We start from the raw sequence: 24885 nt of genomic DNA, 5'->3' as shown, positions 1-24885 counted from the left end.
TAGTGAAGAGAAGATAAACATTAATCAGTTAAACTCTATAATTTGAATTACCATTTTTATCTTTGATTTTACTTTCATCTAATCCATTCACACGAGATTCTGGTTTAAATTCAATGTTTCCCAGTTTTAAAACAGCAGCAACAACTTCAAATACTGACTGGATTTCATGGTCCATAAATCCCACGATCTGCATTGCATTCTAGAAGATGGAAATCATGTTTTATTTATTACATTTTCACCTTTCCCTCTTTCCTGGTAGTTGTCTCCCACTGCACCCAATTTATTTTATTTTCACAGCCAACTAAGTAGTACATATTTACATTTCTACTTCATTTTCATTAACAAAAGCACACAGTTAAATATTTTTATAAGAACAGTACAAAATAAAATCAAGATAAACATTAAAGCAGAAACAGAAAGTAAAAGCAATTGTACTTTAAAATCAAGGCAGTTTGAAGCACATTATGAAAAGGACTTAGTGCATTAAAAGCACCTTGCCTGGCACTGAAAGAACATTAAGGATGGTAGTAGGTACACCTTAGAGGTCAGAATGTGCCAAAAAGAGGCTAATATTGGAAGGTCTTGCTTCCAGGGGGCAGCTTCAGCACGGGAAGACAAGTAGGACAAGGCTTTAGAGCAGGCATGTCAAACTGCCGGCACATGGGCCGGATGCGTCACGCCGAAACCACGCCCACCCCATTGCCGGCAATGGGGGGAAAGTCGCGATACGTCGCACGATGTCATGTGACGTCGCGCGTTTGACATGCCTGCTTTAGAGTATAAATAGGAACATAAGGAAAGAGGTGCATAGATTACAGGAGTTTTTTTTAAAAATTCACATATGATTTTTATTTAGAGTGCTAAGATTCAAATTTATATCTCTCAGCTGGCCCAAATGGCTCTCATATTATAGTCACACTAGAATTTTATTGGGTTAAATTGTCATTTATTTATTATATCCATTGTTTAATTCTTTTTTAAATTTTGTACTTTATGTTTTTTAATTTTTTATTGTCGTGAGCCGCCCTGAGTCCTTGGGGAGAAGGGCAGCATATAAATTTAATAAATCTCAATCTCTCAATCTCAATTTTATTTAACTTACAGGTATTACAGGTATTTAATTCACAGTTAAATGTTTTAATTACTGTTTGGTTTCTTTTTTTAAAAATGTGAATATACCGTACTTATAAGTATAGATCCCCTCTATATTCAATAAATCAATGCAGTAATGCATTTTCAATTGAAAAATTATTAAGAACAGTCAAACATTCCTAATCTGAGTACATCTATTACAATCTAACTACTCTTAGCTGAGGTTAACTTTTATTTAGGATCTGAATAAAATATATAAAAGCAGGGAGATTTAAAAATGTAGCATTCACAACTGATTTTCATTCTCATAGTTTTATGTTCCTGATCCATGGCATGTCAACACAATCAGGCTAGCAAGAGGGAGGTTATTTATTCTGGCTGGCTAGAAGTCATAAGAAATGCTGTAAAAATAAAGGAGGTGGATAGAGGTGGAAGAGAAGCTGGAGGTCATGTGTATTAATCACTGATCAATGGCAAAGAGTAGGCCATCTCAATTCCACCTGTAATATTCCCATCTGCTTGAACGAATGTCAAACAGATCTCATAATTAGTTGCAAGAATAGATTAGTTTGGTATAGTGATTAAGGCACCAGGCTAGAAACTGGGAGACCTGGAATTCTAGTCCAACCTTAGGCATGGAAGCCAACTGGGTGCTCTTGGGCCAGTCACTGTTTCTCAATCAACTCACCTCTCAGGGTTGTTGTGGGGAAAATAGTAGGAGGAAAGTATGTCGGATATGTTCGCTACCTTGAGTTACAGGTAGTCCTCAACTTACAACAGTTTATTTAATGACTGTTCAAAGTTACAGCACTGAAAAAAGTGACTTATGACCATTTTTCGCACCTATGACGGTTGCAGTATCCCCAGTCACATGATCAGAATTCAGATGCTTGACAACTGACTCATATTTATGACGGTTGCAGTCTGGGTCATGTGATCACTTTTTGCTATATTTTGACAAGCAAAGTCAATGGGGAAGCCAGATTCGCTTTACCACCGTGTTACTATTTTAACACCTGCAGTGATTCACTTAACAACTGAGGCGAGAAAGGTTGTAAAATGGGGCCAAACTCAACAAATGTCTCACTTAACAACAGAAATTTTGGGAGCAATTGTGGTCATACGTCAGGGACTAGATTTAGATTTCAGTAAGGCATTTGATAAAGTAGACCACAACCTACTCCTTGGTAAGCTAGAAAAAGGTGGAATAGACTACATCATCAGCAGATGGATCTGTAGCTGACTGGCAAACCATACTCAACGAGTAGTCCTCAATGGCACTACATCCATGTGGAGAGAAGTAAGCAGTGGGGTACCACAAGGTTCCGTCTTAGGCCCAGTACTCTTCAATATCTTCATCAGTGATTTAGATGAGGGAATTAAAGGGGAACTCATCAAATTTGCAGATGACACCAAACTGGCAGGAGTAGCCAACAACCCAGAAGACAAACTCAGGATCTAAAAAGATCTTGACAAACCTGAACAATGGGCCCTATCCAACAAAATGAGTATCAATGTGGAAAAAAGCAAAATTTTACATTTAGGCAGGAAAAATCAAAGGTATGTGAGGTATTAGTACCACTTTATAAAACCCTAGTAAGACCACACCTAGAATACTGCAGCCAATTTTGGTCACCATACCACAAAAAAGATGCTGAGACCTTGGAAAAAGTTCAGAGAAGAGCAACTAAGACGATCAAAGGCCTGGAGACTAAAACAAATGAAGAACGGCTGCGGGACTTTGGTTTGGCTAGTCTAAAGAAAAGAAGAAATAGGGGAGACATGATAGCAGTGTTCCAGTATTTGAGGAGCTGCCACAAAGAAGAGGGGGTCACGTTATTCTCCAAAGCACCAGAAGGCAGGACAAGAAACAATGGTTGGAAACTGATTAAAGCAACCTGGAATTAAGGAGAAACTTCCTGACAGTGAGGACAATTAACCAGCTTGCCTCCAGAAATTGTGGGTGCTCCATCACTGGCGATTTTTAAGAGACTAGACAGTCACTTGTCTGAGATGGTAGTGATTCTCCTGCTTGAGCAGGGGACTGGACTAAAAGACCTCCAAGGTCCCTTCCAGCTCTATTCTATTCTAGACTACCTGTGTTTGTAAAAAACAATAATTAATCCAATACTGCATACAGCAGAAAGGTATGAATCCTTACCTTAACGGTTCTGAAGTTTGAAGCATCATCCACTCCATTTACTTTTGCAGAGCCCAGACCCAAGTAATTGTATCGACTGAAGTCCATCTCCAACTTAAGTTTTTCTGTTAAAATAAAAATATATCTTTTCACTAGCAAATCGCATATTATTGCTCTTATATAGCAGCAATGACAGTCTTGTGTGGATTTAAATAAAAAATGTACACAATACCAACATTAGTTATGCCAACTTGAAATAAATTATCTAGTTCCGTATGCAGTTGAAACCTCAATATTCTCCAAAATTGTACTTACTGAGCAAATCTTCTGATCCTCCAGACAGAATTTGATAGAAAATATGGAAATTTCTTTCACCTCTGGGCTGTTTAACAACACGGGACTTTTCCAAGAGATCTAAAATTATATTTAAATAATTATTTATCTTTTCTAAAGTTTCCTTTAAAAAAAAAGCAAACACTGTTACAATTTAATAAAACATTCAGAAAGGCAAGTAATATCTGGAACAGAGATTGGAACACATACACACAAACTTATAATTAAGATAATGGATATTATGGTTATGTGATGTCCTGCCTTTTTCTAAGAAACACATTCCACTGTTACATACTCACAGCATTCCTGTGAGCTTGATTAGGCTGATGGTGTCTTAATTTCTTAATGTCTCTCTAGTGAGTTGCATGCCACAGCAGGGAAATTTAATTTAGGGAAAGTTAAATTACATACTAATCTAACTTGGCATTCTAAACCAGACTTTCCCACTCCGTTATGGAGGTTAGTCAAACAAATCCAGAAGGCATCAGATTAGAAGACTGCTTTAGCTATTATACTGCTTTCACCTTTCTATGCACGCACTCATCTACCTGTTTAATAAAACTTCAATTAAACAGGGCAGTCAGTTATAAAATAAGAACTGTTGCTTACGTACTGAGGAAGTCTAAAATCAAAACGAATCTCTACATATCCTACTCTAGCATGAGACAGTTCAAACTAATATTGACGTAAAGAACAATGTATTAGAATTACAGAATCACTTCATAGATAGAATCATACAATTGTGCCAAAAGGCTGCCTTTAATGGCTCCAGTTCAGCCTGGCGAAAAGTACAGGTACTCCTCAATTTATGACTGGTCGCTTGATAACCATTTGAAGTTGTGACACACTTTTAAAAAGTTATTAATGACCTACCCTTGAAGTTATACTGCCGCCCCCTGCCCTGTGGTCACAAGATTGCATTTTAGGTGCTCGGCAACAGGCTCACATTTACAACCAGATGCAGTGTCCCAAAGTCATGTGACCCTGATTTGCAATATTTCCCCCCTCCCCCCCAGTTTCTGGCATTTTTTTGCCAGTTTCAAGCAAATAATGTCCTTGCATCATGTTCAAGGTTCACTTTATGACTGGTAACTTGCTTTATGTCCATAGTAAATATCATTATAAAATTGAGTTTGTTCAAGTGGGTGCCTCAGGTTACAACCACAATGGCTTACAACTGAAATTCTGGGCTCCATTGTGGTCCTAAGTCAATGATTACCTGTATTAAGTGGAATACAACAGCACTCTGTACCTGGACTCTGTACAGCTCATCAGTTTCGTCAATTATCGTGATTGGAGAGTTGAGGGGACACTTACAAAGCTTGTAAATGGCAGATTTAATATTTTAAATCAGGTGTGTCCAACCCATGGCCCATGGGCCACATGCGTCCCTGAACAGCTAGTAATGCAGACCCATAACGTCATAAATTTTAACATCTTTATATGATTTTCAGTGAAATATATTTTATATGCAACCCAAGAAAATTCCTCTTCACTCAATGCAGCCCAGGTAAGCCAAAATGCTGAACCTGCCTGCTTTAAATGCGAGAGAAAATTCAAAACGTTTTCAGCACTGGACTAAAATCAACAGGATGGTCTTCAACAGGGTGAAATGCAGAGTTCTGCACAAAGGTAGGAAAAAGATGAAACGTAAGGATAAAATAGGGTGCTGTAGGTTAAAGCTGATAAAAAGGCAAATGCTATCTCGATGTGCATTTTCCAAACCGCAAAGTCCAGATAACAGCTAATAACTGTTTGACTTGGTTAGACCTCGTTTGAAGTACTGTCTCCAGTTCTGGGTTCCACAGTTCAAAAGGAGAGTGGAGGAATTCAGAGGAAGGCTACCAAGTTGGTGAAGTGTTTGATAGTCAAGCCCTAGGAAGAATGGTTAAAAAGCTGGGTATGTTTAGTGTATACAAAAGACAACTAAGGGTAGGACCAGAATCAGTGGATCAAAACTATAAGAAGGCCTGATCAAGGTGAACTATCAGTGAACTATCAGTGGATCAAAACTATAAGAAGGCCTGATCAAGGTGAATTTCTTGACTACTTTGTCAGGTTGCCAAATGATGTAGTAGTAAGTTCTGCTCCAAATGTCTTCAAACAGAAACTGGACGTTCATGCGTCCAAAATGGTCTCATGAATCCTACACTGAGTAAGCATCTCTCTATAAATCTCAACTCTATGTTGATCAGGGGAGATATTTAATCTAATAATGTCCAAATTCTCTATAAATACCAGCACTGTGAATAAATATACAGTGATCAAAGCCTGCTCCAAGTATTCTATGGCATTCCTCTATTTCACAATAGAATTTGCCAGAATATATTTCATTTTCATTTTGCATTTAAAGAATTACTTTAGATTATTTGGGTAAGCCTTCGGGTTCAGCACTAATTAAAATGAATACAGCAATATGTTATCCAAATAAGCTTAGGCACATACAAAACTACTGTATGTACCATTTATGTCTTTATCCATTTTTTTAAATTTAATTTACTAAAAAAAATTGCCCTCACAATTTACATATTGCACAAGGAGTGTGTCTCCATCATCTAGTGCTTTGTGTTATGCTTTACTAACATTCAGAACAAACAGAAGAACAATGAAGCGTATTAATATTTCAGTAAGTTACCAGCAGTCTTTTGTCTCCATGTCACCTGCTCCAATTAGCAAAGCATACACAAGCTTTTCTACAAAGGACACTCGGAATGAAAGCAACTCTTGTTCTACATAGCAAAACAAGGAAGTAATTGAAAAGATGCTATTTGGCCACCTAAAATTAAGACACTTTCAGATGTGCCTTCATGTCTTAAGAGATTGTACAGATTTCTCAAGCTATTTTAAATCTTTGGATTCACTGGCCAAACCACCATGCAACATTTTTATAATGCATTTTGACATAAGCATCTCTCTCTCTCTCTCTCTCTCTCTCTCTCTCTCTCTCTCTCTCTCTCTCTCTCACACACACACACACACACACACACACACAAAAGGAAATAATAAAAAAGGTTGGAAAATACACAATAAAATAATAGCTCTCTCATAGTTGTGGCTGGCAGCTTGCTCTTCCACAGAGCTCACTCTGCAATAGGTTTCATATAAGTATTTTTATTTATTTATTTATTTAGTTATATTTATATACCGCCCTATTCCCTGAGGACTCAGGGCGGTTTACAGGGAATTAAAAATCCAAAATACAAAAATTAAGAACAAATTAAAAAGTATTAAATTAACCCTGTAGTCAGTTAAAAAGAACCCCAAATTAAAAATTCTTCCTCAGTCTGGGCCCGAGAGCTGAAAAAGCCAGGTCTTCAGGCCCCGGCGGAATGATCGGAGGTCGGGGGCAGTCCTCAGCTCCACCGGCAGCTGGTTCCAGAGGGCAGGCGCTCCCACTGAGAAGGCCCTATCCCTGGGTGTCACCCGCCGGCAATCTCTCACCGGCGGAACCCTGAGCAGACCCTCCCTGTGGGAGCGCACTGGGCGAAGGGCGTTTGATGCCGGCAGCAGGTGTTCCCTCAAATATCCCGGACCCAGGCCATGTAGGGCTTTATAGGTGATAACCAGCACCTTGAATTTCACCCGGAGGGCAACCGGAAGCCAATGCAGCTCGCGGAGTAGAGGTGTTACATGGGAGTATCGGGAAACCCCCATTACAACTCGCGCGGCCGCATTCTGCACCAGTTGAAGCCTCCGAGTGGTCTTCAAGGGCAGCCCCATGTAGAGAGCGTTACAGTAGTCCAAACGGGAGGTCACAAGCGCATGAGTGACTGTGCGTAGGGCGTCTAAGTAGTCTAAGTAGAACATGTGAATTCAGTATCACTCAGATTTCAGCTATTCTAGCAGCTCACCACCACCTACACTTCGCTTCTGCCTACTATTCCACATTCTGAGAAATGGAAAAGTAGCAATTGCAGCAGTGAAAATAATCAGTCATGGTTCCTAGCAAAATGGTTATTTCTAGGATTTAAAAAAGCTTTTTGTGACTTACGTACCCTATAAAACCAAGTAATGACTTCCGCATATCATGCAGTATGCCAAAATACTTCATAAATGAATAAGCAGTAACAGAGAAGGTGAAGAAGAGCTATGGATCTCTACTTTGTTTGCCTGAGTATTTTGTTTAAAATGATCTTGGCTTAGGGGGCTGTGATTTAGAAACAATGCTTCTGTTAATCCCAGCTCAAAGTGCATTTAGCTTTTTGGCAGTCATATCACTCAGCTGACTAATATTCAGTTGACAATCAACTATTAATGCAAGGCTTATTTTTTCACAGTAATTATTACCAAACCAGGTTATTTCCCATTCTGTACTTGGGCAATTTTAATATATTATTACATGTATAACTTTGTACTTAACTGTTAACTTATTCTCAGCTCATTTCTCTATTCCATCAAGATCATTTTGAATTGTCTTCTAGAAAACCATCTGACCTAATTACATCATCTGCAAATCTTGCCATTCCCTTAACCTCTTCATGTTAAGACTTCAAATAAAAATGCTCAGAAATACATAGACCAGGACTTAACTTCTTCCAAGTTGTCCCATAAAAAATAAGAAGTTTCACAATCCCCTGCTGTACATTGTTTTCAAGATCCTTACAGTTAAAATAACTTTAAGATCTGTACTCCCCAGACATAGGTGTCTGGCAGACTGGTCTGCAATTCTTTGAATTCTCCTTTGTTCTCTTTTTAAAGACAGGGACAACATTTGCTTTGCTCTAATCCAGGGTTTCTCAACCTTAGCTATTTTCAGATGGGTGGACTTCAACTTCCAGAATTCCCCAGCCAGAATGCTATTTGAGGAATTTTGGGAGCTGAAGTCCACATATCTGAAATTTGCCAAGATATAGAAGTAGTCCTCAACTTACTGCCACAATTGGGACTAGAATTGTTACGCAAGGTAGTTGTTAGGTGAATCGTAACCAATTTTGCAACTTCTTGTGCCTCAGGTGTTAAGCAAATCATTGCCGTTATTAAGTGAATCTTGTGGTTGCTAAGCAAATCCAGCTTCTCCCATTGACTTTGCTTGTCAGAAGCCAGCTGGCAAAGTCGCAAGTGGTGATCACAAGACTTCAGGATGCTGCAACCATGTTAAATACACGCCAATCACCAGGTGGCCAAATTTTGACCATGTGACCATGAGGATGCTGTGATGGTTGTAAATGCAAGGAGAGGTTGTAAGTCATTTTTTTCAGCACACTTGTAACTTCAAACAGTCACGAAACAAAGGTTGTAAGTTGAGGAAAACCTGTAACATGATGCTATTTGTGACTTTGGGAGATTAACAATGAATTATGGACAAAAGGCACCATTCTGTTAATGGTTACATTGCAGACTCAATGTTAGGGACAAAAGAAATCTCCTTTTCTTTTTAGCAAAGTCTCCCCTCCCCCACAGGTACACATTAATACTGCTAAATACAGCAGTCTACTTACCGTCATAGGAGATAATTTTAAAAGTATTTATGTGCACAAAGAGTATGGACATAAGACTACCAGAAGGATCAAGTTTAAAGCTGTCCCTAAGCTCAGTGATAAGAACTGAGAAGGAAATGTCCACTCTCAAAAAATTAAACAGAAGGTACAGAACTAAACCAGTCTTAGCAATAGGCATAGTTCTGTTATCATGTGTCTCATAGACACAAAAGTGAACATTCCCAGCACTGCTTTCAGAAATTTTTTTCCAGAGAGTAGAAAGTAGAAGTAGGAAACTAGATCAATGCCTAGTTCTGGTGCCTGCCATGTCCAGGCTTATTTGATGAAAGGTTAGATTAGGCCTATCTGGCGAACTGTTAAATATGACATCCTGAGAAAATAAGAAACAAACAACCCAAAATGTTTGATCAGAATGTATATAAAGATTTGCAGCAGTAAAGAAACTAAAATGGGTTCAAATACTATCCAGCTAACATACACAGATTGCTTTCAGTCATCAACTGACAGTCTATGGCACTGTCACTATGTTGCTTTTATCTTACAGATACTTGATGGAAAATACGGGTATTAATTTGAAATCTACCAGTAGAATAAGGCACAGAGTTAGGATTCTCGTCTGCCTTTGACTATGTCATTAATCACAAGTAGTCTAACGTACAACCCAATGGGGCAGTTATACAGTTATCTATTCTGTCACATAAAAATGTTTGATATTATTTAATACTGTACTTCACTTACTACCCCATACAGTACTATCTAATCAGGAGTCCCCAACCCCTGGTCCGTGGCCAGATGCTGGGCTACAGCCAATTCAGAACCACGGAAGTGGTGAGCAAGTGCATGTATGCATGCGTGAAGTTGCATTTATGAAAGTGACACAATTGTGTGTGTAAGAAACCATCTCCTCTCCCCCCCCCCCGCCGCCCCTTTCCAGTCCATAGAGCTGGAAAGATTGGGGACAGCTGATTTACATCATGGGTATCCAACCTTATGTTTTGCCTGGGCTATATTGAGTGAAGAGGAATTGTCTCGGGCCACATATAAAATATATAATATAGTTAATGTATATAAATCAAATAATGTTAAAAGTTTATGATATTATGGGACCACATTTCTAGCTGTCCAGGGCCACCTGTGGTCTGGACATTCCTGATCTACATGAATGTTACATATAAAAACATTTTGCAAATGAGCTGTGCCATGAGACTTTTTTTAGTCCACTATCCTATTTTTGATATCTCAACTATCTTTAGTTGACTAGGAGTTAAATTAACTTTGGGGGGGGGGAGAATGACATTACATCATGAGCAAAAAATAAACACCAGTTGCATGATATATTCTAACAAATCAGGAAGAACTATTTTTAACTACTTCCTTTTCTTCCATTCTACAGGACAGACCATCCCAGCCAACTAGCCTTTTTGTGTGTGCAAGCAACTGAGTTGAAAGTTAAATACAAATGTGCAGTCTGAGAAACCACAGACTTCTTTTCATGGCATGTCTGTCATCCCAAGGGGCTATTGGGGAAAAAAGAACTTTGAATATATGAATTCTGTCCATCAAAAAACGCTACCTTTTTTGCAGAAAATTTGAAAAATTCAGAATTATACTGAAGAGACTTAATTAACCCTTCTAAGTAGTTAATTGACAAGTCTGATCTATTTAAAGCTTTTAAATCCATATTGTAATAAAATAATTACAAATATACATACTTTTTATAATATTGTTATTGGACAATATATTTTCAAGACCTGATGAAGCTGAGGAAGAACTGTGCAAAGACTAAAAAAAATATCTCCACGAAAGAGACAAACTACCAATTAAAGATAACTTTTAATGTGTACATCTTCCCATTAATGTGTACATCTTCCCATTAACCCAAGATAAAACACTAATAGGAAAAAGGCTGAAAAAATATTTATTTTACTGTCAAACCACCTGGAGCTTTTTTGCTATGCTGTTAGATGTAAAGAAGGATCAATATTTTTCTTGATTTTTTAACCATGCAGAAAGGGGATAATGGCAAAGCAAAAGAAAAACATCTGTGGGGCATCTGGTCCAACATATCACTAATTCTCATATATTTTACAATGTTTTGAATAACATGAAGCTCTGTGACACAGATGCTAGGCAGAGAGGAGGGTTAAGAGACATGAACTAGTAAAAACCTTGCAGCACCCGAGAACAATGGAACAATAACTTGTTTCCTTTAAAACTGGAATTTAAATCTGGAGATCTTCACTATCATAAATGAGGCAGATGTAGGTAGTCTTACTTGGCCATGAATTTTGACTTCCAGGAAAGAAGTAGAGAGAGCAAGACATATTTTATAAGTACAATACCAGCATCTCTATTTTTGATATGATAAAGCTATAAATGTACTAATAAAGTATTTTTGCATTTCCAAAATGACTGGTTAAAAAAACAATATAATTACATTATATAAGGGCCGCAAAATATCAGTCCAACAAGCTATCTCTAAGGATAATAAAACAGAAAATGATGGAGATGATGAGCAATGAGAATCAACATAGAACAATTCTTAGAACACTGTAATAATTTATTTCACCAACAATAAAAGATCAGAATTAATGAAAGGGCATGATGGTGGCAGGAGATAATAGATACTTGACACTCTTATTTTGTTACAGAAGCTGAAAAAAAAAAGTCAAGTTGCTTTAGTGGTCAAATAAATACCATACCAATGAGCAATATTTGCTTATGTGTTACTGTTTCTAAAAGAGATACAGATGTACTTAATTACAGACTTAAATTGTCTTTGGGGTTGTAAATATACCCATATTGATGAAAAGGTTTCTAAATAACTATTATGTACATCATTCCATAGTTATTTTCTAGCCTATCATTATGGAACAAATTCAGATATTCTGCTCAGACAGAATTTTGAACTTTCATAACTTTCTTTCTATGTTGATACCTAGAAAGGTCAGTGCAAACCTTTGTCACATGGGTGAAATGAGGGCTGGAGAGAAGCACATGAGAGCTAATGTAGGCTGCCACAAAGCTTTTCATCTCAGTAAATAAACTGACCAAGCCTTGGATAGTTTATTTTTTATTACATTTACATCTATTTATATTCCATGTTTCCTCAACCACAAAATCAAGATGAATTTTCTGTGGCTTTCCCAATCAATTTCCATTTAAGCAATGATTAGACCCCAGATCTGCTTCATATAGTTGGTGAGTTGACAGAGGCTATTTAAACCACCAAGCCTAATCTCCCGTTTATTGCCGGCAAACCAAATTCAATTCCAGGTAACACATGGACAAATGTTTATCATATTCATTTCTCTTTAGTAATAATTCATAATGCTTTGAGGACAAGCCAGTAATTTTTTGGCACCCATCTATGTTATTTGTTGGCTTCCCTTTCTGTTTCCCTCCTCTCCATTATCCCTTAATATCAGCAAATATAATTATTTTTAAATTCCATTATTCATCCACATGTCCAATATGTGTGCTTGCTGGTGATTGCCTCTAAAGAACAGTCTGTCTTTACCTGGTCTTGGTCTAGTTCTTCTTGCTTGCCTTGATATATTTCCAAATCTATGTTGCAAAGACATAGATCTTTTTTCTTTTGCTCCTTCTCCTCAATGCTCAGCTTTCCTAACTATTAGCATGAAATGTCCTTACATTCTGTAATCTTGTTTATCGTTGCCTTCTCCTCTTTATTTCTCCCCCACTCTGTCCATATTTATTTATCTAAGCCCCCAAACTCATCTGAATCGGAATAGAGTTGGAAGGAACCTTGAAGGTCATCTAGTCCAATCCCTGGCTCAAGCAGGAAACCCTACACCATTTCAGACAGGTGGTGGTCCAGTCTTTTCTTAAAAACCTCCAGTGATGAAGCACCTACAACTTCTGAAGGCAAGCTGTTCCACCAGTTCACACTGTTAGGAAGTTTCTAGTTACATTTCAGGTTGCTTCTCTCCTTGATTAGTTTCCATCCATTGTTTCTTGTCTTGCCTTCTGGTGTTTTGGAAAATAAATTGACACACACCCCCTCATCTTTGTGGCAGCCCTTCAAATACTGGAATACTACTTTCATATCTATTTACCCCCTTCACGTCTTTGCCATCCAGTGTACATATTTCACTTTCTAAATTTACTTTCACAGGCCTTGTTGTCGTGAAGGAAAAACCTTATAAAGCTTTCTGATCTCTGTTTTTTCTGACATTTTTTTCTGACATTTTGCCTATTTAGTATGTTTCTCTCCATATATGGTTCTACAGAGCCTTGGTGGAGCAGTGGGCTAATGCCTCCTTAAGTAACACCAGCTGCCTGCAATTAGTGAAGGTTCGCATCCCACCAGGCTCAAGGTTGACTCAGCCTTCCATCCTTCTGAGGTAGGTAAAATGAGGACCCAGATTGTTGGGGGCAATTAAGCTGACTTTGTAATAATGCCGCTTGGGGGGGGGCAAAAGCCCTAATAAGCAGGCATATACATAGAATGAAGGCTACTGCTAAGCTTGTAAGCCGCCCTGAGTCTTCGGAGAAGGGCGGGATATAAATAGAATGAAAATAAAAATAAATAAATATTCTTTCTAAGAACTTAAGCAAACTCTTAATGTGCAGAATTAATGCAACGGTTCAGTAATTTGCACATCCTCTTGCTATCCTTTCAGTATATACAAATCTTTTCCAATCTCTATCCCATCCTGTTGTTCTGTAGTATTGACATGGAGTTATTAGCATCTGAGCTGGTTCTTCTCCAACACTATAAACAGTTCAGTACGGTACAGTATTTCATCTTCATGTGGTACTTGTTAATTTTACAGCTGGTCTGTTGTATGTCATAACTCACTTTCTAATGGATTCAATTATCAAATACATTCTCTCTTTACAAGTATTACTGTCATTTTATAATCCTTTTTGCAAATGGATTCAGTATAGTTTCCAATATTTCCTTTATCTCATCTGTCTTTAGCTGATTTCTCCTGTGATTACTCTTCAGTATTCCTATCTCCTTATTTTCCTTGTGATTGGTCAAATATTCTTAAAATGTATCAAATTTTCTTTTTCTTCAATGTTCCATATTTTTCAATATGCTATTTTAAACAAGCTAGAATTGACAGTGGAGAATCAGAAGTAGTGGTAACGTCTTCCTTTTAGGATCAACTATTAGTAGGAAAGAGTCAGCATCAAAGAAATATGTCTCAATTAGTACTTGGTAGAGTAACAGTTAAGGCCCTAGAAAAGTATTCAGATGCCTATACCTGTAAGATTTCTGAGAATACCACGGACAGCTCATAGAACAAACAAACAAAATGTGCTCTACAAATAAAACACAACTTACAATTGCTAATGACTCCTCCAAGTGGATCACCCTTAAAATCAAATTCAATGTCCATATATTTTCCCTGGAAAGAGAAATAAATAATAATAATAATAATAATAATAATAATAATAATAATAATAATAATAATAATGATAATGATGATGATGATGATGTTTCTTTGATTTACATGCCACATAAAAAGACCAATATTTTGAGATTATTTAAATATAAAAATATTTAACATTTAACGATTCTAAATGGTTTTACTTTAAATAAATCATATTGTATAAAGTGTGCTCATTTATCTCACAGTATACAAGAACATTGTAATTAAATTAATTTTTGTTAGGTAACTTCTAAAAATCCATATATTCCTTGGAAAGTACTAGGGGTTTTCCAAGAACAATTCTGTTGTGCAGGTTTCATATAAAAGTTACACAAACACATATGCAGACCTATGATCTAATATGGGATAAGCAAACTGTGTGTGGATTTTCTTTTCTTAACCATCAGATTGTAAAGGTTGTTCTTTCAAAATGTTCCTTGTTTTTTGGGACTGAAATATGGCAGGCTTCATACATTCATAATAATAGGTAGAGATATACAGAGTTCAGACATATCTGATGATTCAGATCTGCTGTTCTGTTGGATTTCTGACATCAGCCCTGCACAAAACAGTAAGAAAACTTTCTAGAAACATGAGGAGTGGGAACAAATATAAATACAATGACCATAATTTGAAAGGCTGTTCTAAAGTATGTGAATAGAGTATAAGCATACAGTGAAGTGACAGCCAATGTTTTCACCCTAAAGGGGCTTTTTATTCTATTGGTTTATAGACTTGTTCACCATTGATTTTTCCATTAACACTGCTTTTAAGAAGCTGGTTGTGAAGCACAGACATAATGATAACGTAACTGTGGAATGCTGTGACTGTGCCCATCGGCTGCACTATTGTAACTTCAAATGTCACTAAACAAGCAGTTGTTAAGGAGGCCCGTACATATATTAAGAGTAACATAATGAGGTATCAGACCCAGTACATGGCTTTGTAAAAGTGCTCATTTTTGCCGTATTTTCCTCTCTCTCCCTCTCTCCCCTCCCCCCTCTCAACACACACACTATTTCTGTCACATGGCTTTTAGTCGACCAACTAAGCCAACAATAATATAAACTAAATCTAAATTATAATTATGCAGTCAGACAGTCCTAAATTTAACTTGCTATTGGCTAAGATGTGGTAGCTCTCTGGTCTCTGTGCTGGTGCATTGCTCCAAAAGAAAGTTCACCTCAAGCACAAAATTCTTCTACAATGCATTTTCATCCACAGAGTACTTTTGTTTCCCAATCTACTAGCTATAGGTCTTAAAAAACAATTTTTCCTTACTATATATGTAATTGTCATTGTACTCAATCCAGTGTCTAACCAAATTTAATAACCTGATTCTAAGGAATAACCTATAAAATTTGACATGAGTCCATCATATATGTTTAACTTTCAGTATTTAGGATATAATGATATTCTCTAGGATACATAGCAAGAGTCTTGAAAATAGTTACCTACATCTCAGTATGACAAAGCTGGCTATGGCACAGAATTGGGTTAGATCCAATATTACTCTATGAACAGAAGGAGACTGCCATCTGCAGATGGAGCCCCAGAAGAATCTACTAGGAAAGAACTATACACATGTAATTTCATCAACAGAAAGACAAAAGAAAAATAAAACACTAATCAGTATGGAACATTAATTCTACACTGCACTGTAGTTCTAACATTTCAGAACTACTGATTAGTTTTTCTGGCCAAATCACTTGCATGTTTTTATTTTGATACTTACAAATCTAGACGAGTTATCATTTCTTACAGTTTTGGCATTTCCAAAGGCTGGTAGGAAGAAAAGAGAAAATTAAATATATGCAGGATTTAGCAGTAAAGCTGAGCAAATATTGAAAAATACAGTTAAGATTGCACCAAATAAGTTTGCCAGTTCAAAGTGAAGTGGTCATAATTTTAAAAAGTTTAATGTAAGAGGAAACAGAATAAGTAGGAATTGTACAACTAGTGTAATAATCTATGTACAGCATTTTATTACAATAAAATAAAATCTATTTGAGATATGGTGGCCCATTCATTGATACACTGATAGTTAATAGTTTTATATTTATCTGTTTTTACCTAAGAAAGAACTGGATTTGGAATGCTCAGCTTAGAGGACTAAAGAAAATATGTGTGCATTGTACATATAAGTCTAGCCAGGTAGCAAAGTTACAAAGAGAACTAAGGCATACAAGTAGAAGGAAAAGCATGTGGTAGCACATTATCTGGCCTGCTAGGTTCGTACAGCCACATAATAGTTTTGCACATAAATACCTCAGGCTCAAAGTCCAATAATTATGAGAGGAAATGGAAAATGATCCTGTTAGAAAATTTGGAAAGCACCCATCTATCAATGCAAAAACATTGCTGAAATAGATGAGCAAAATGTCTGATTTGGTATAAGGTAGGTTTTTTATATGCTCATAAATGTCTCTACAAAGTTGAGTTTTTTTAGATATACAATTTCGTAGATAACTCTGTGATGAAGGATAATTTCCAACTGGCATGTCCATCATGGTATAAACATTGTATGAACAAATAGTTAACTCCCAAATTATGTTACCACACCCAAACCATCATATTACGGAATTATGGGCTATAATTTCCCCACAAACCATAAAATAAGGAGGGGAATCATGCACAGTGTATGTGATCATGCTTATTCATGTAACATTAAGGCACAGTTTGGTGTGATGTCTCAACTCTATTGTTGTCTATTACACTGACATAACTACTAGTTCACTAGTTCTCCTTATTTTATTGTTTTAAAAATGGTCATATTAATCCTTCCATCAAAAGAACTAAGGCCCACAGTGAACAAATTAGCCTTATTATAATACAAACATATTCTAAGGAATTAATGTGATAGGTTACTTAGTACTCATTACATTAAACATTCTTATGTTACAAAGGGGTATGCTGATTTTTCTGGCTTCTGTACATAAGTAATGCTCAAATCAACTGGATATTTGAAATGTTATTTCTGCTTCAGTAAATTTGGGATTTTGAGACTTCCCTAGATCAAAGCACTGAAGCCAGAAGGCAAAGTGCATGCTGAAATAATCATTCTAAAAATTTAATAGAGTGCAGAATTCACAAGCAATAAATCATCTTCCAGCCTGAAGGCTGCATATCGTTAAGCATGAGGCTAAAACACTAGGACCATTTATATATGCATGCAGAATCAAATACAAATGCTCTATTATAAGAGTTTAGAGGCAAATTCTTTATTTCACCATAAGTTCATTGTTTCCCTATGTTCTTCTGCAGTAGCTGGAATGCAAAACTCAATCATTGGTAACTTAGGCAAGCAAATACACTGGACATTTTTGAACAATAATTTCATGCAGTGGCAAAAAACAATGGCATCTAAATAAAGTTATGACTTAAGCAAAAACTGCTCCAACTTGTTCTTTAATGAAACAGATATATTTGTCAACTTTCACACAACAATATTTGGGAAGGACACACACACAGACACACACACACACAAAATAAAAGGGCAATACATATTATGACATCATTTTTTGGTCAGATGTGAAAATTCATGCAATTAACATATTTTTTACCATGAATATTTCAAAAATGTTACAGTCTCTGCCTTGAAATAAGAGCAAACACAGAAGTAGTTTCCTACATACATTTTTAACTTCATTCCCGTGCAGTATAGTGTGGCAGTGATGGACATACCTTGGTATACCTATATAACACCTGTACTTCGTGAACTGCCCTAGTTGCCAGTCTACTTCTGGGTGCAATTCAAGGTGTTGGCTGCCACCTACGAAGCCCTACATGCCAAAGGGCTTGAATAACTGAAGGACTGCAATAGCATCTGCCTGGCTAGTTTGATCAGCCAAGGTTGGTGTGTTTGGCCTTCTTTCAATTAATCAATGGCATCTACTGAAATCCTAGAAGTGCTCCTATCCTCTGGAATGAGCTTCCTCTTGAGATACAAATGGCCCCCACACTACGGTATTTCAAAGGACTCTGAAGTTGTGGCACTTTGCCCTGGCCTTTGACAAGGATGGCTGATGCCCCGTTCTTCCTTTTTCATGTCCCCATCTGGGTTTGTATTTTTTTTCTCACCTTTGTTCGCCTTGTGCTGTTCTTGTATTATCCTTTGTTTTAAAATGTTTTTAACAATTGGAAGTCAGGAAGTATATATATTTAATAAAGTATTATTAAATATTATTACTACGTGTAACTTGGTGCTTTTCTGATTTAAAAATTAAAATTACATAAACTGTCAATTAGACAGCACTTAACAGTATTCTATACCTACCAAACAACTGACTGACAAAATTTTAATTTTGAAATATACGTCTTTTGCTGTCAATACTAATTACATTGTTTACTCTGCAATGACTGCCAGGTTCAATATTTTCACTTAGGGCTGTCTTAATAACAGTCTTCAAACATCAGTCCTTATACTAGTTTTGCCCCTTAGCTAGTGCCACCCCAAATATTCATGTATGTCATATAGTAAAAATTATCTTAAGTGTTTGAGAACATCGTGTTGCAAAAGATTCTGTAACTTTATTCCTGCACTATATTAAATATTTGGTAACTACTTCAAACATAAACTACATAAAAAGCTTTGTAAAAAAAAAACACAGCCTTCCTTTTGGTTTGGCTGATTTTTGACAATGTGAGTGAAAACTCACCCCACTGTCCGGAGGAAAAGATCCCTAAAGAGTAAAGGAAGAATCAAAATGATAGCTACTGCAGGGGCTTGTTTCATAGGCCTGCTTGTTGGAAAGAGTCTAGACGTGTCTTAATTCTTACATAGTTATTTATGGTATTTTTATATACCATTGTTTCTATTTATTGTAAACAATTTTGGAAGAGTCTTATCCAAAAAAGGCAGGACATAAACAATAAATAAATGGCAACATCCCTGTTCAGACTTCACTTGTTCAAACGTAGAATTTTAATAGGACATATAATGTGCAAATATGAAAAAGGTATTACTTTGCAATGTATTGTTTGCAAGTCTGTTTTTCCATTCCATTCTAATGGCATTACACTTCCAAAAGGCTAACAAAATGTTCTTTAAGAATGTTATTTGAATACTGCTTTGCATGTTTACAAAGACGAATGCAAAATCGCAGCAGAAATTCAGGCTGGGACAACATAAGACCAACTATGAATCAGATAAAAGTAGAATGCAAACAAGAATGTGGGAGTGTAAAATAGCTATAGGTAAATATGTCCCTATTGTGAATGCTTTGCAGAACTGAATAAGTTATCGAAGAGTTAATATTTTTGTTGTACATTCAAGAATTATTATTAATCTTCTATCAAATGTCCAACAGGGTTAGATACTAGCCTCTTACCTTCAAGAACTGGATTGGATTGTAAAAGTTGTTCTTTTACTTGGTTAACTTCTGCTCCTTTGCCACAAACTGCTGCCACATAAGACATGACAAGTTTGCTGGCTTCTATAAGTTATAAAAGAGGGAAAAAAAGTTATATTCCACACGAAATAATTTATAGTACAAATGCCTGAATGAATTACTCAAGATATACAGTAATGCCCGTCTCACATTCATCCTTGTTTTCTACATTTGTTTATTATCTTGGTAACATTCTGCACCTTTATCAGAGTCACCATGAAGCAAGGCATCTATGAATTATTTGTCTTATTTAAAATATTTACATCCTGTCTTTTCAGTCAGGAACTCAAGGTTGCATAAATAGCATTATGTTTTTCCTCACAAAACCCAGTAGGTTAGGTTGGGCTAACGACTGGCTCAAAGTCCCCCAATGAGCCTCTATGGCTGAAGGCTACATCCGATAGAAGCATTTTATAAAAAAGAAAACAGGGAATATGTCTCCACACCATCTAGTAAGCATTACCTCAATACTCCATTAATGCAATACTATAACCTTAAAATCAGTGAATGCACATCAGTATATGTAATATAACAGTAATCTGAAGCATTCAAGAACATAAGTAAATTTTAGGTTTTGATTCTGCATCCACTTTTACTACCTTTCAGCGACTTACTAAACCCACATCAAAGTCTTCTTAGACTGTTGGACCATGATAATGGGAATTACCTATCTTTAAAGAGCTAATCTGGTATAATGGTTAAGGCAGCAGGCTAGAAATCAGGAGACTGTGAGTTCTAGTTCTGTCTCGGGCAAAGTCACCTGGGTGCAGTTGGGCCAGTCACTCTTTCTCAGTCCTAGGAAGAAGGCGGCAAACACAAACCATTTCCAAATATCTTTGCCAGGAAGCTGGTCTTATGGACCAATCCAGGCAGTCCAGGAACAACACTGACTCAAAGGCAGAAAAAAAAAACCTTCTGAGAGAGGCTAATGGAATCTTTCTGCTCTTTCTGCAATCTTCAGCCATTTGAAGAATGTGCTTAGAGAAGCAAAGCCTCCTTAAGGCCACATTCCTGTCATATCAGGAAGAGCTCACTTGTCCTCACTGCTGAGGAGGTCATTTAGATGGCATCTGAGGTAACTCCTGTTGTTTCTCCCTTCTTTTTCCTGATTTATTACTCCCTTAGTTTTTGCTTGCTGGATTTTATTGCTATTTAAATATGTTGATATATACATCTATTTCACCTCACGCTTACTTGCCTTGTAGATTCTGCTAGCTGGAAAGGCAGGTGGTAGATGCCTTTGGATGAAAATAACAAATAGACTTCTGGGGACAATGGTGGACTGAAGACAGCTTCACGAAAAGAGGAGCCAATACTTGGAACTGTGACTATCGTTAGGGAGCCGACAAATAGATCAGCTCCTTTGAGTCTCTCTGGATACAGAGAGGATTTGAGATCACCATATGGTTCTCCTTAAGGTTGTTCCTCACAAGGAGACTGCAAGACACCAACCAGTATTTGGAAGTGGGGTACCAGAGTTGAGAGATGAGAAAGTTTACTATAATTGTTCCAGCCACAAACAGAGCTTTTTTAAAGGATACTAAGCTCATGTACTTCCCTTGCTAATCACCTGTAGAAAATGCCTATTAACTGCTTCAAAATAATCAGGCAACTTCAAAGTGAGTGCTTTCAATCCTTAATATAAGAAAAAGAGGATTTATCTTTATAACCTTTAAGAATTTAAAATAAACAACAAAAAAGAAAGGCAAGGCTTGCCTATAGAAATGGATTAAATGGATTAAGAGCTCAGAAAATGATGGGATATTGGATTTTGAGTATTCCCAAAAGTGCTTTTTCAGGAGGCAACCGGACCTTCTTGTTTTTCTTTGAAGATATTTTGCCTCTCATCCATAAAGCTTCTTCAGCTCTGACTGGATGGTGGGGAAGGGAAGGATTTTTGTTCTTTGCAGACAGCCGTTGAGGCCATTTGGAGGTTTACCTGTGTCCTCAGGATTACCTGAGTAGTGGAAATGTGTGTGGAGCCTTCTTGGCTGCAGGATGTTTTCTGAAGGCTCCACATACATCTGCACTATTTAGGTGACCCTGAGGACACAGGTAAAGTTCCAAATGGCCTCAACGACTCTCTAAAGGAGTGCAAATGACCAGCTGTCTGCAAGGAATATAAATCCTTCCATTCCCTACCATCTAGTCAGAGCTGAAGAAGCTTATTGGATGAGAAGTGAAACATCTTCAAAGAAAAACAAGAAAATCCAGTTGCCCCTTGAAAAAAGCACCTTTGGGATAACCATGACCTGGATGACTGAGAATCTCCACAGACATTTAGCTATGTACTTTGGGATGAACACCCTTCAAATAGTGCAAGACTATGAACAGATTTCCAGAAAACATTGCAAACTACAGAAACCATTTGCGCTTCAGTTTGAGATGCAGACAACACAGACTCATCCCCAACAGCCTGCGCCTATCTTCAACAGTGAAGGATCACAGGGCAGTAAATATCCTGCAGCCAAGAAGGCTCCACACACATTTGCGCTACTTGCGTGATCCTGAGGACACAGGTAAACCTCCAAATGGCCTCAATGGCTCTCTAAAAGAATGCAAATGACCAGCTGCCTGCAAGGAATATAAATCCTTCAATTCCCCACCATCCAGTCAGAGCTGAAGAAGCTTCATGGATGAGAGGCAAAATGTCTTCAATGAAAAACAACAAAATCCAGTTGCCTCCTGAAAAAGCACCTTTGGGACAACCATGACCTGGATGACTGAGAATCTCCATAGAGATTTTGAGTATTAAAACTTTGAAATTAATCTTAACGAATAAATGTATTTAAACAAAATAAATGTATTTTGTTTTTGATATTGGAGACATAACAAGACAAATAATTTATAATAGAATTCAAAGATATCTTTGAGGAATTGCATCAGGAACAGCACTGGGTTTTTGAATCAATTGTTATCTATGTTGTGTCTTCTCGGGAAGAGTCTATTATCAGAAGATATTACAGAAAAAGATATGCAATTAAATCCACCCAAGAACAATCTGAATGAGACTTTGAATAAGAATTTGTCATCAGATATTTTTTTAAAAAATAGAGGCACCTTCAGCAATTAAAAAGGAAATAAAAGTGATGATCCCAGAGAACAATTGGAATGATTGCTTTTTGTTTTACAAAATTACAAAAGAGGCTGTTTAAGGTATGGAAGAAATTATTAACAACTATCTGAGTGGATTAGCAAATCAGAGAAAAATTATTTTGTAAAAGAAAAAAAAGGAATACAAAGTCTAGGGTTAAAATGGGACATGATGTCATTTTGCCTGATTCTTTTTGGATGCTGATATAAGAACTGGAAAAAGGCGGCATATTAGATTTGCTTACATTTAACATGGAGTTTAAACTTCCTCTTTACAATTATTTTATTTATCCTAATTTGAGAGGATTTAAATAGACTCTGTGTCTGTTTTTATATTTACAGTAAGAAAGTTTTGTGAATTTGTTTTCTTTAAAGGAGAAATTATCCCTCTTTGTTATTTTATATTGTAGTCTTTTGTTTATATTAGGAGACTGGGATTATTTTACATATGATAAATATGGATTTGTTTATAGTTTAGAGTTCCGATATGGAATGTTTATTTGAATGGGACATGTTATTTGGGGTGATTTTCTTTGGAATTGTTGGTATTTGGAATGGAAAAATGTTGCGTATTGGAGTTTGTCTTTTTTAAAGGACAGATGGTCCCTCTTTATTATGTTAAACTTTGGGGGCTTTTCTTGTTTTTTTCTTATTTTCATGTATGTATGTATGTATGTATGTATGTATGTATGTATGTATGTATGTAAAAGGGGAGGAGAATTTACTTCTTCTTTTCTTCCAGCACCCACTTTTCCTCTTTTTGTACACTATTTTGTTGTTGTTGTTGTTATTAGGATTGAATGTATGCTTTTGCTTTGTTTCATTTTTTTTACTGTTTTGTATTTTATTTTTTACAATAAAGCAATAAATAACATCTTTTAAAAAAAATTGTTTACCCTACAAAATTAAGACCATTTTTGTCCCTTTTAAATGTTTGTTTTGCTTACAACTAAGAGTTAAGATGCTAAGAGTTTTATATAGGTTAACTAAGATTAGTGTTTCAAATTAGACCTTTTGCTGATAATTGGATCGGAGAAGGGATTATAGACATCATTCTACTAACAAACCTTCAAGTTACGAACTTTGCCAATGTGAACAAACTTGTTTGCACCTGGAAGTTAGGGTGGTGGACAAGTTTGTTTGTACTGACAAAATACATATATGGAGTGCCAAATCCCTGGGACTTTCTACTACAGTGGCAGAACACACTCCACCCAAGCGGCAGTATCGTAGCAAAAGAGGTCCAGTGAGCGCACACAAAAACTCAATGCAGATAGTCCTCGACTTACAACAGTTACGACTTATGACTTGCAACAATTTGTTTAGTGACTGAAGTTACAATGGCACTGAAAAAAACGTTATTATTATAGACTTATGACTGTTGCAGCATCCTCATGATCACATGATCAAAATTCAGAGTTTTGGCAGAGTTTTGGCAAATGACTCATATTTATAACGTTTGCAAATGTCCCAGGTTCATATGATTTCCCCCCCCCCCCTTTTGCAACCTTCTGACAAGCAAAGTCAATGGGGAAGCCAGATTCACTTAACAGCTGTGTTACTAACTTACTGCAGTGATTCACTTAAGAACTGTGGCAAGAAGTCGTAAAATGGGGCAAAACTCACTTAGCAACTGTCTCACTTGGCTCAATTGTAAGTCGAGGACTATCTGCATAGAGTTTAGGTACCCAGTTTATCCTCTTTTTTTGACTGTAGGACTAGTAAAGCTGGAGAGATAGAATTCCAAGAAGAACTTAAGGTTCACTCACTTCACGATCTCTTTCTCTAGAATCTTTCTAGTATACTGCCTCTCTTGTGCTGAACTTCTTTTGCCTAGTCCATTTTTCATATGCTATCAAACTTTGCACAACTTTGTCAGTTCCAACGTTTTTATGTTTCCTTAACCATGAACACTGATGTTCCACATTAGCCAGTATTTCATCTTTCCAGCTCCAACCTATGTTTCATCAGTCTTCTGAACAAAAAAGGCTCTG

The 24885-nt window shown here is 36.7% G+C and overlaps 1 protein-coding gene across 4 annotated transcripts in view; it reads right to left on the bottom strand.

Moving 5' to 3' along the window:
• Positions 1-24885, bottom strand: part of MYO1B (myosin IB) — a 138810-nt gene that overhangs the window by 47057 nt on the left and 66868 nt on the right. For all 4 annotated transcript variants that reach the window (XM_083366512.1, XM_083366509.1, XM_083366511.1 and 1 more), the window contains exons 5-10: positions 19739-19843; positions 16144-16190; positions 14321-14384; positions 3548-3646; positions 3254-3357; positions 52-199 (exon numbers count right to left, since the gene is read on the bottom strand). In XM_083366512.1, the coding sequence (XP_083222638.1) occupies positions 52-199; positions 3254-3357; positions 3548-3646; positions 14321-14384; positions 16144-16190; positions 19739-19843 (567 nt within the window). The remainder of the gene's footprint in view (positions 1-51; positions 200-3253; positions 3358-3547; positions 3647-14320; positions 14385-16143; positions 16191-19738; positions 19844-24885) is intronic.

This window comes from Vipera ursinii (assembly GCF_947247035.1).
Source record: "Vipera ursinii genome assembly, chromosome: 1".
NCBI lineage: Eukaryota > Metazoa > Chordata > Lepidosauria > Squamata > Viperidae > Vipera > Vipera ursinii.
The sequence above is the reverse complement of the archived record's forward strand: the minus strand, read 5'-3'. Positions and strand labels throughout refer to the sequence as shown.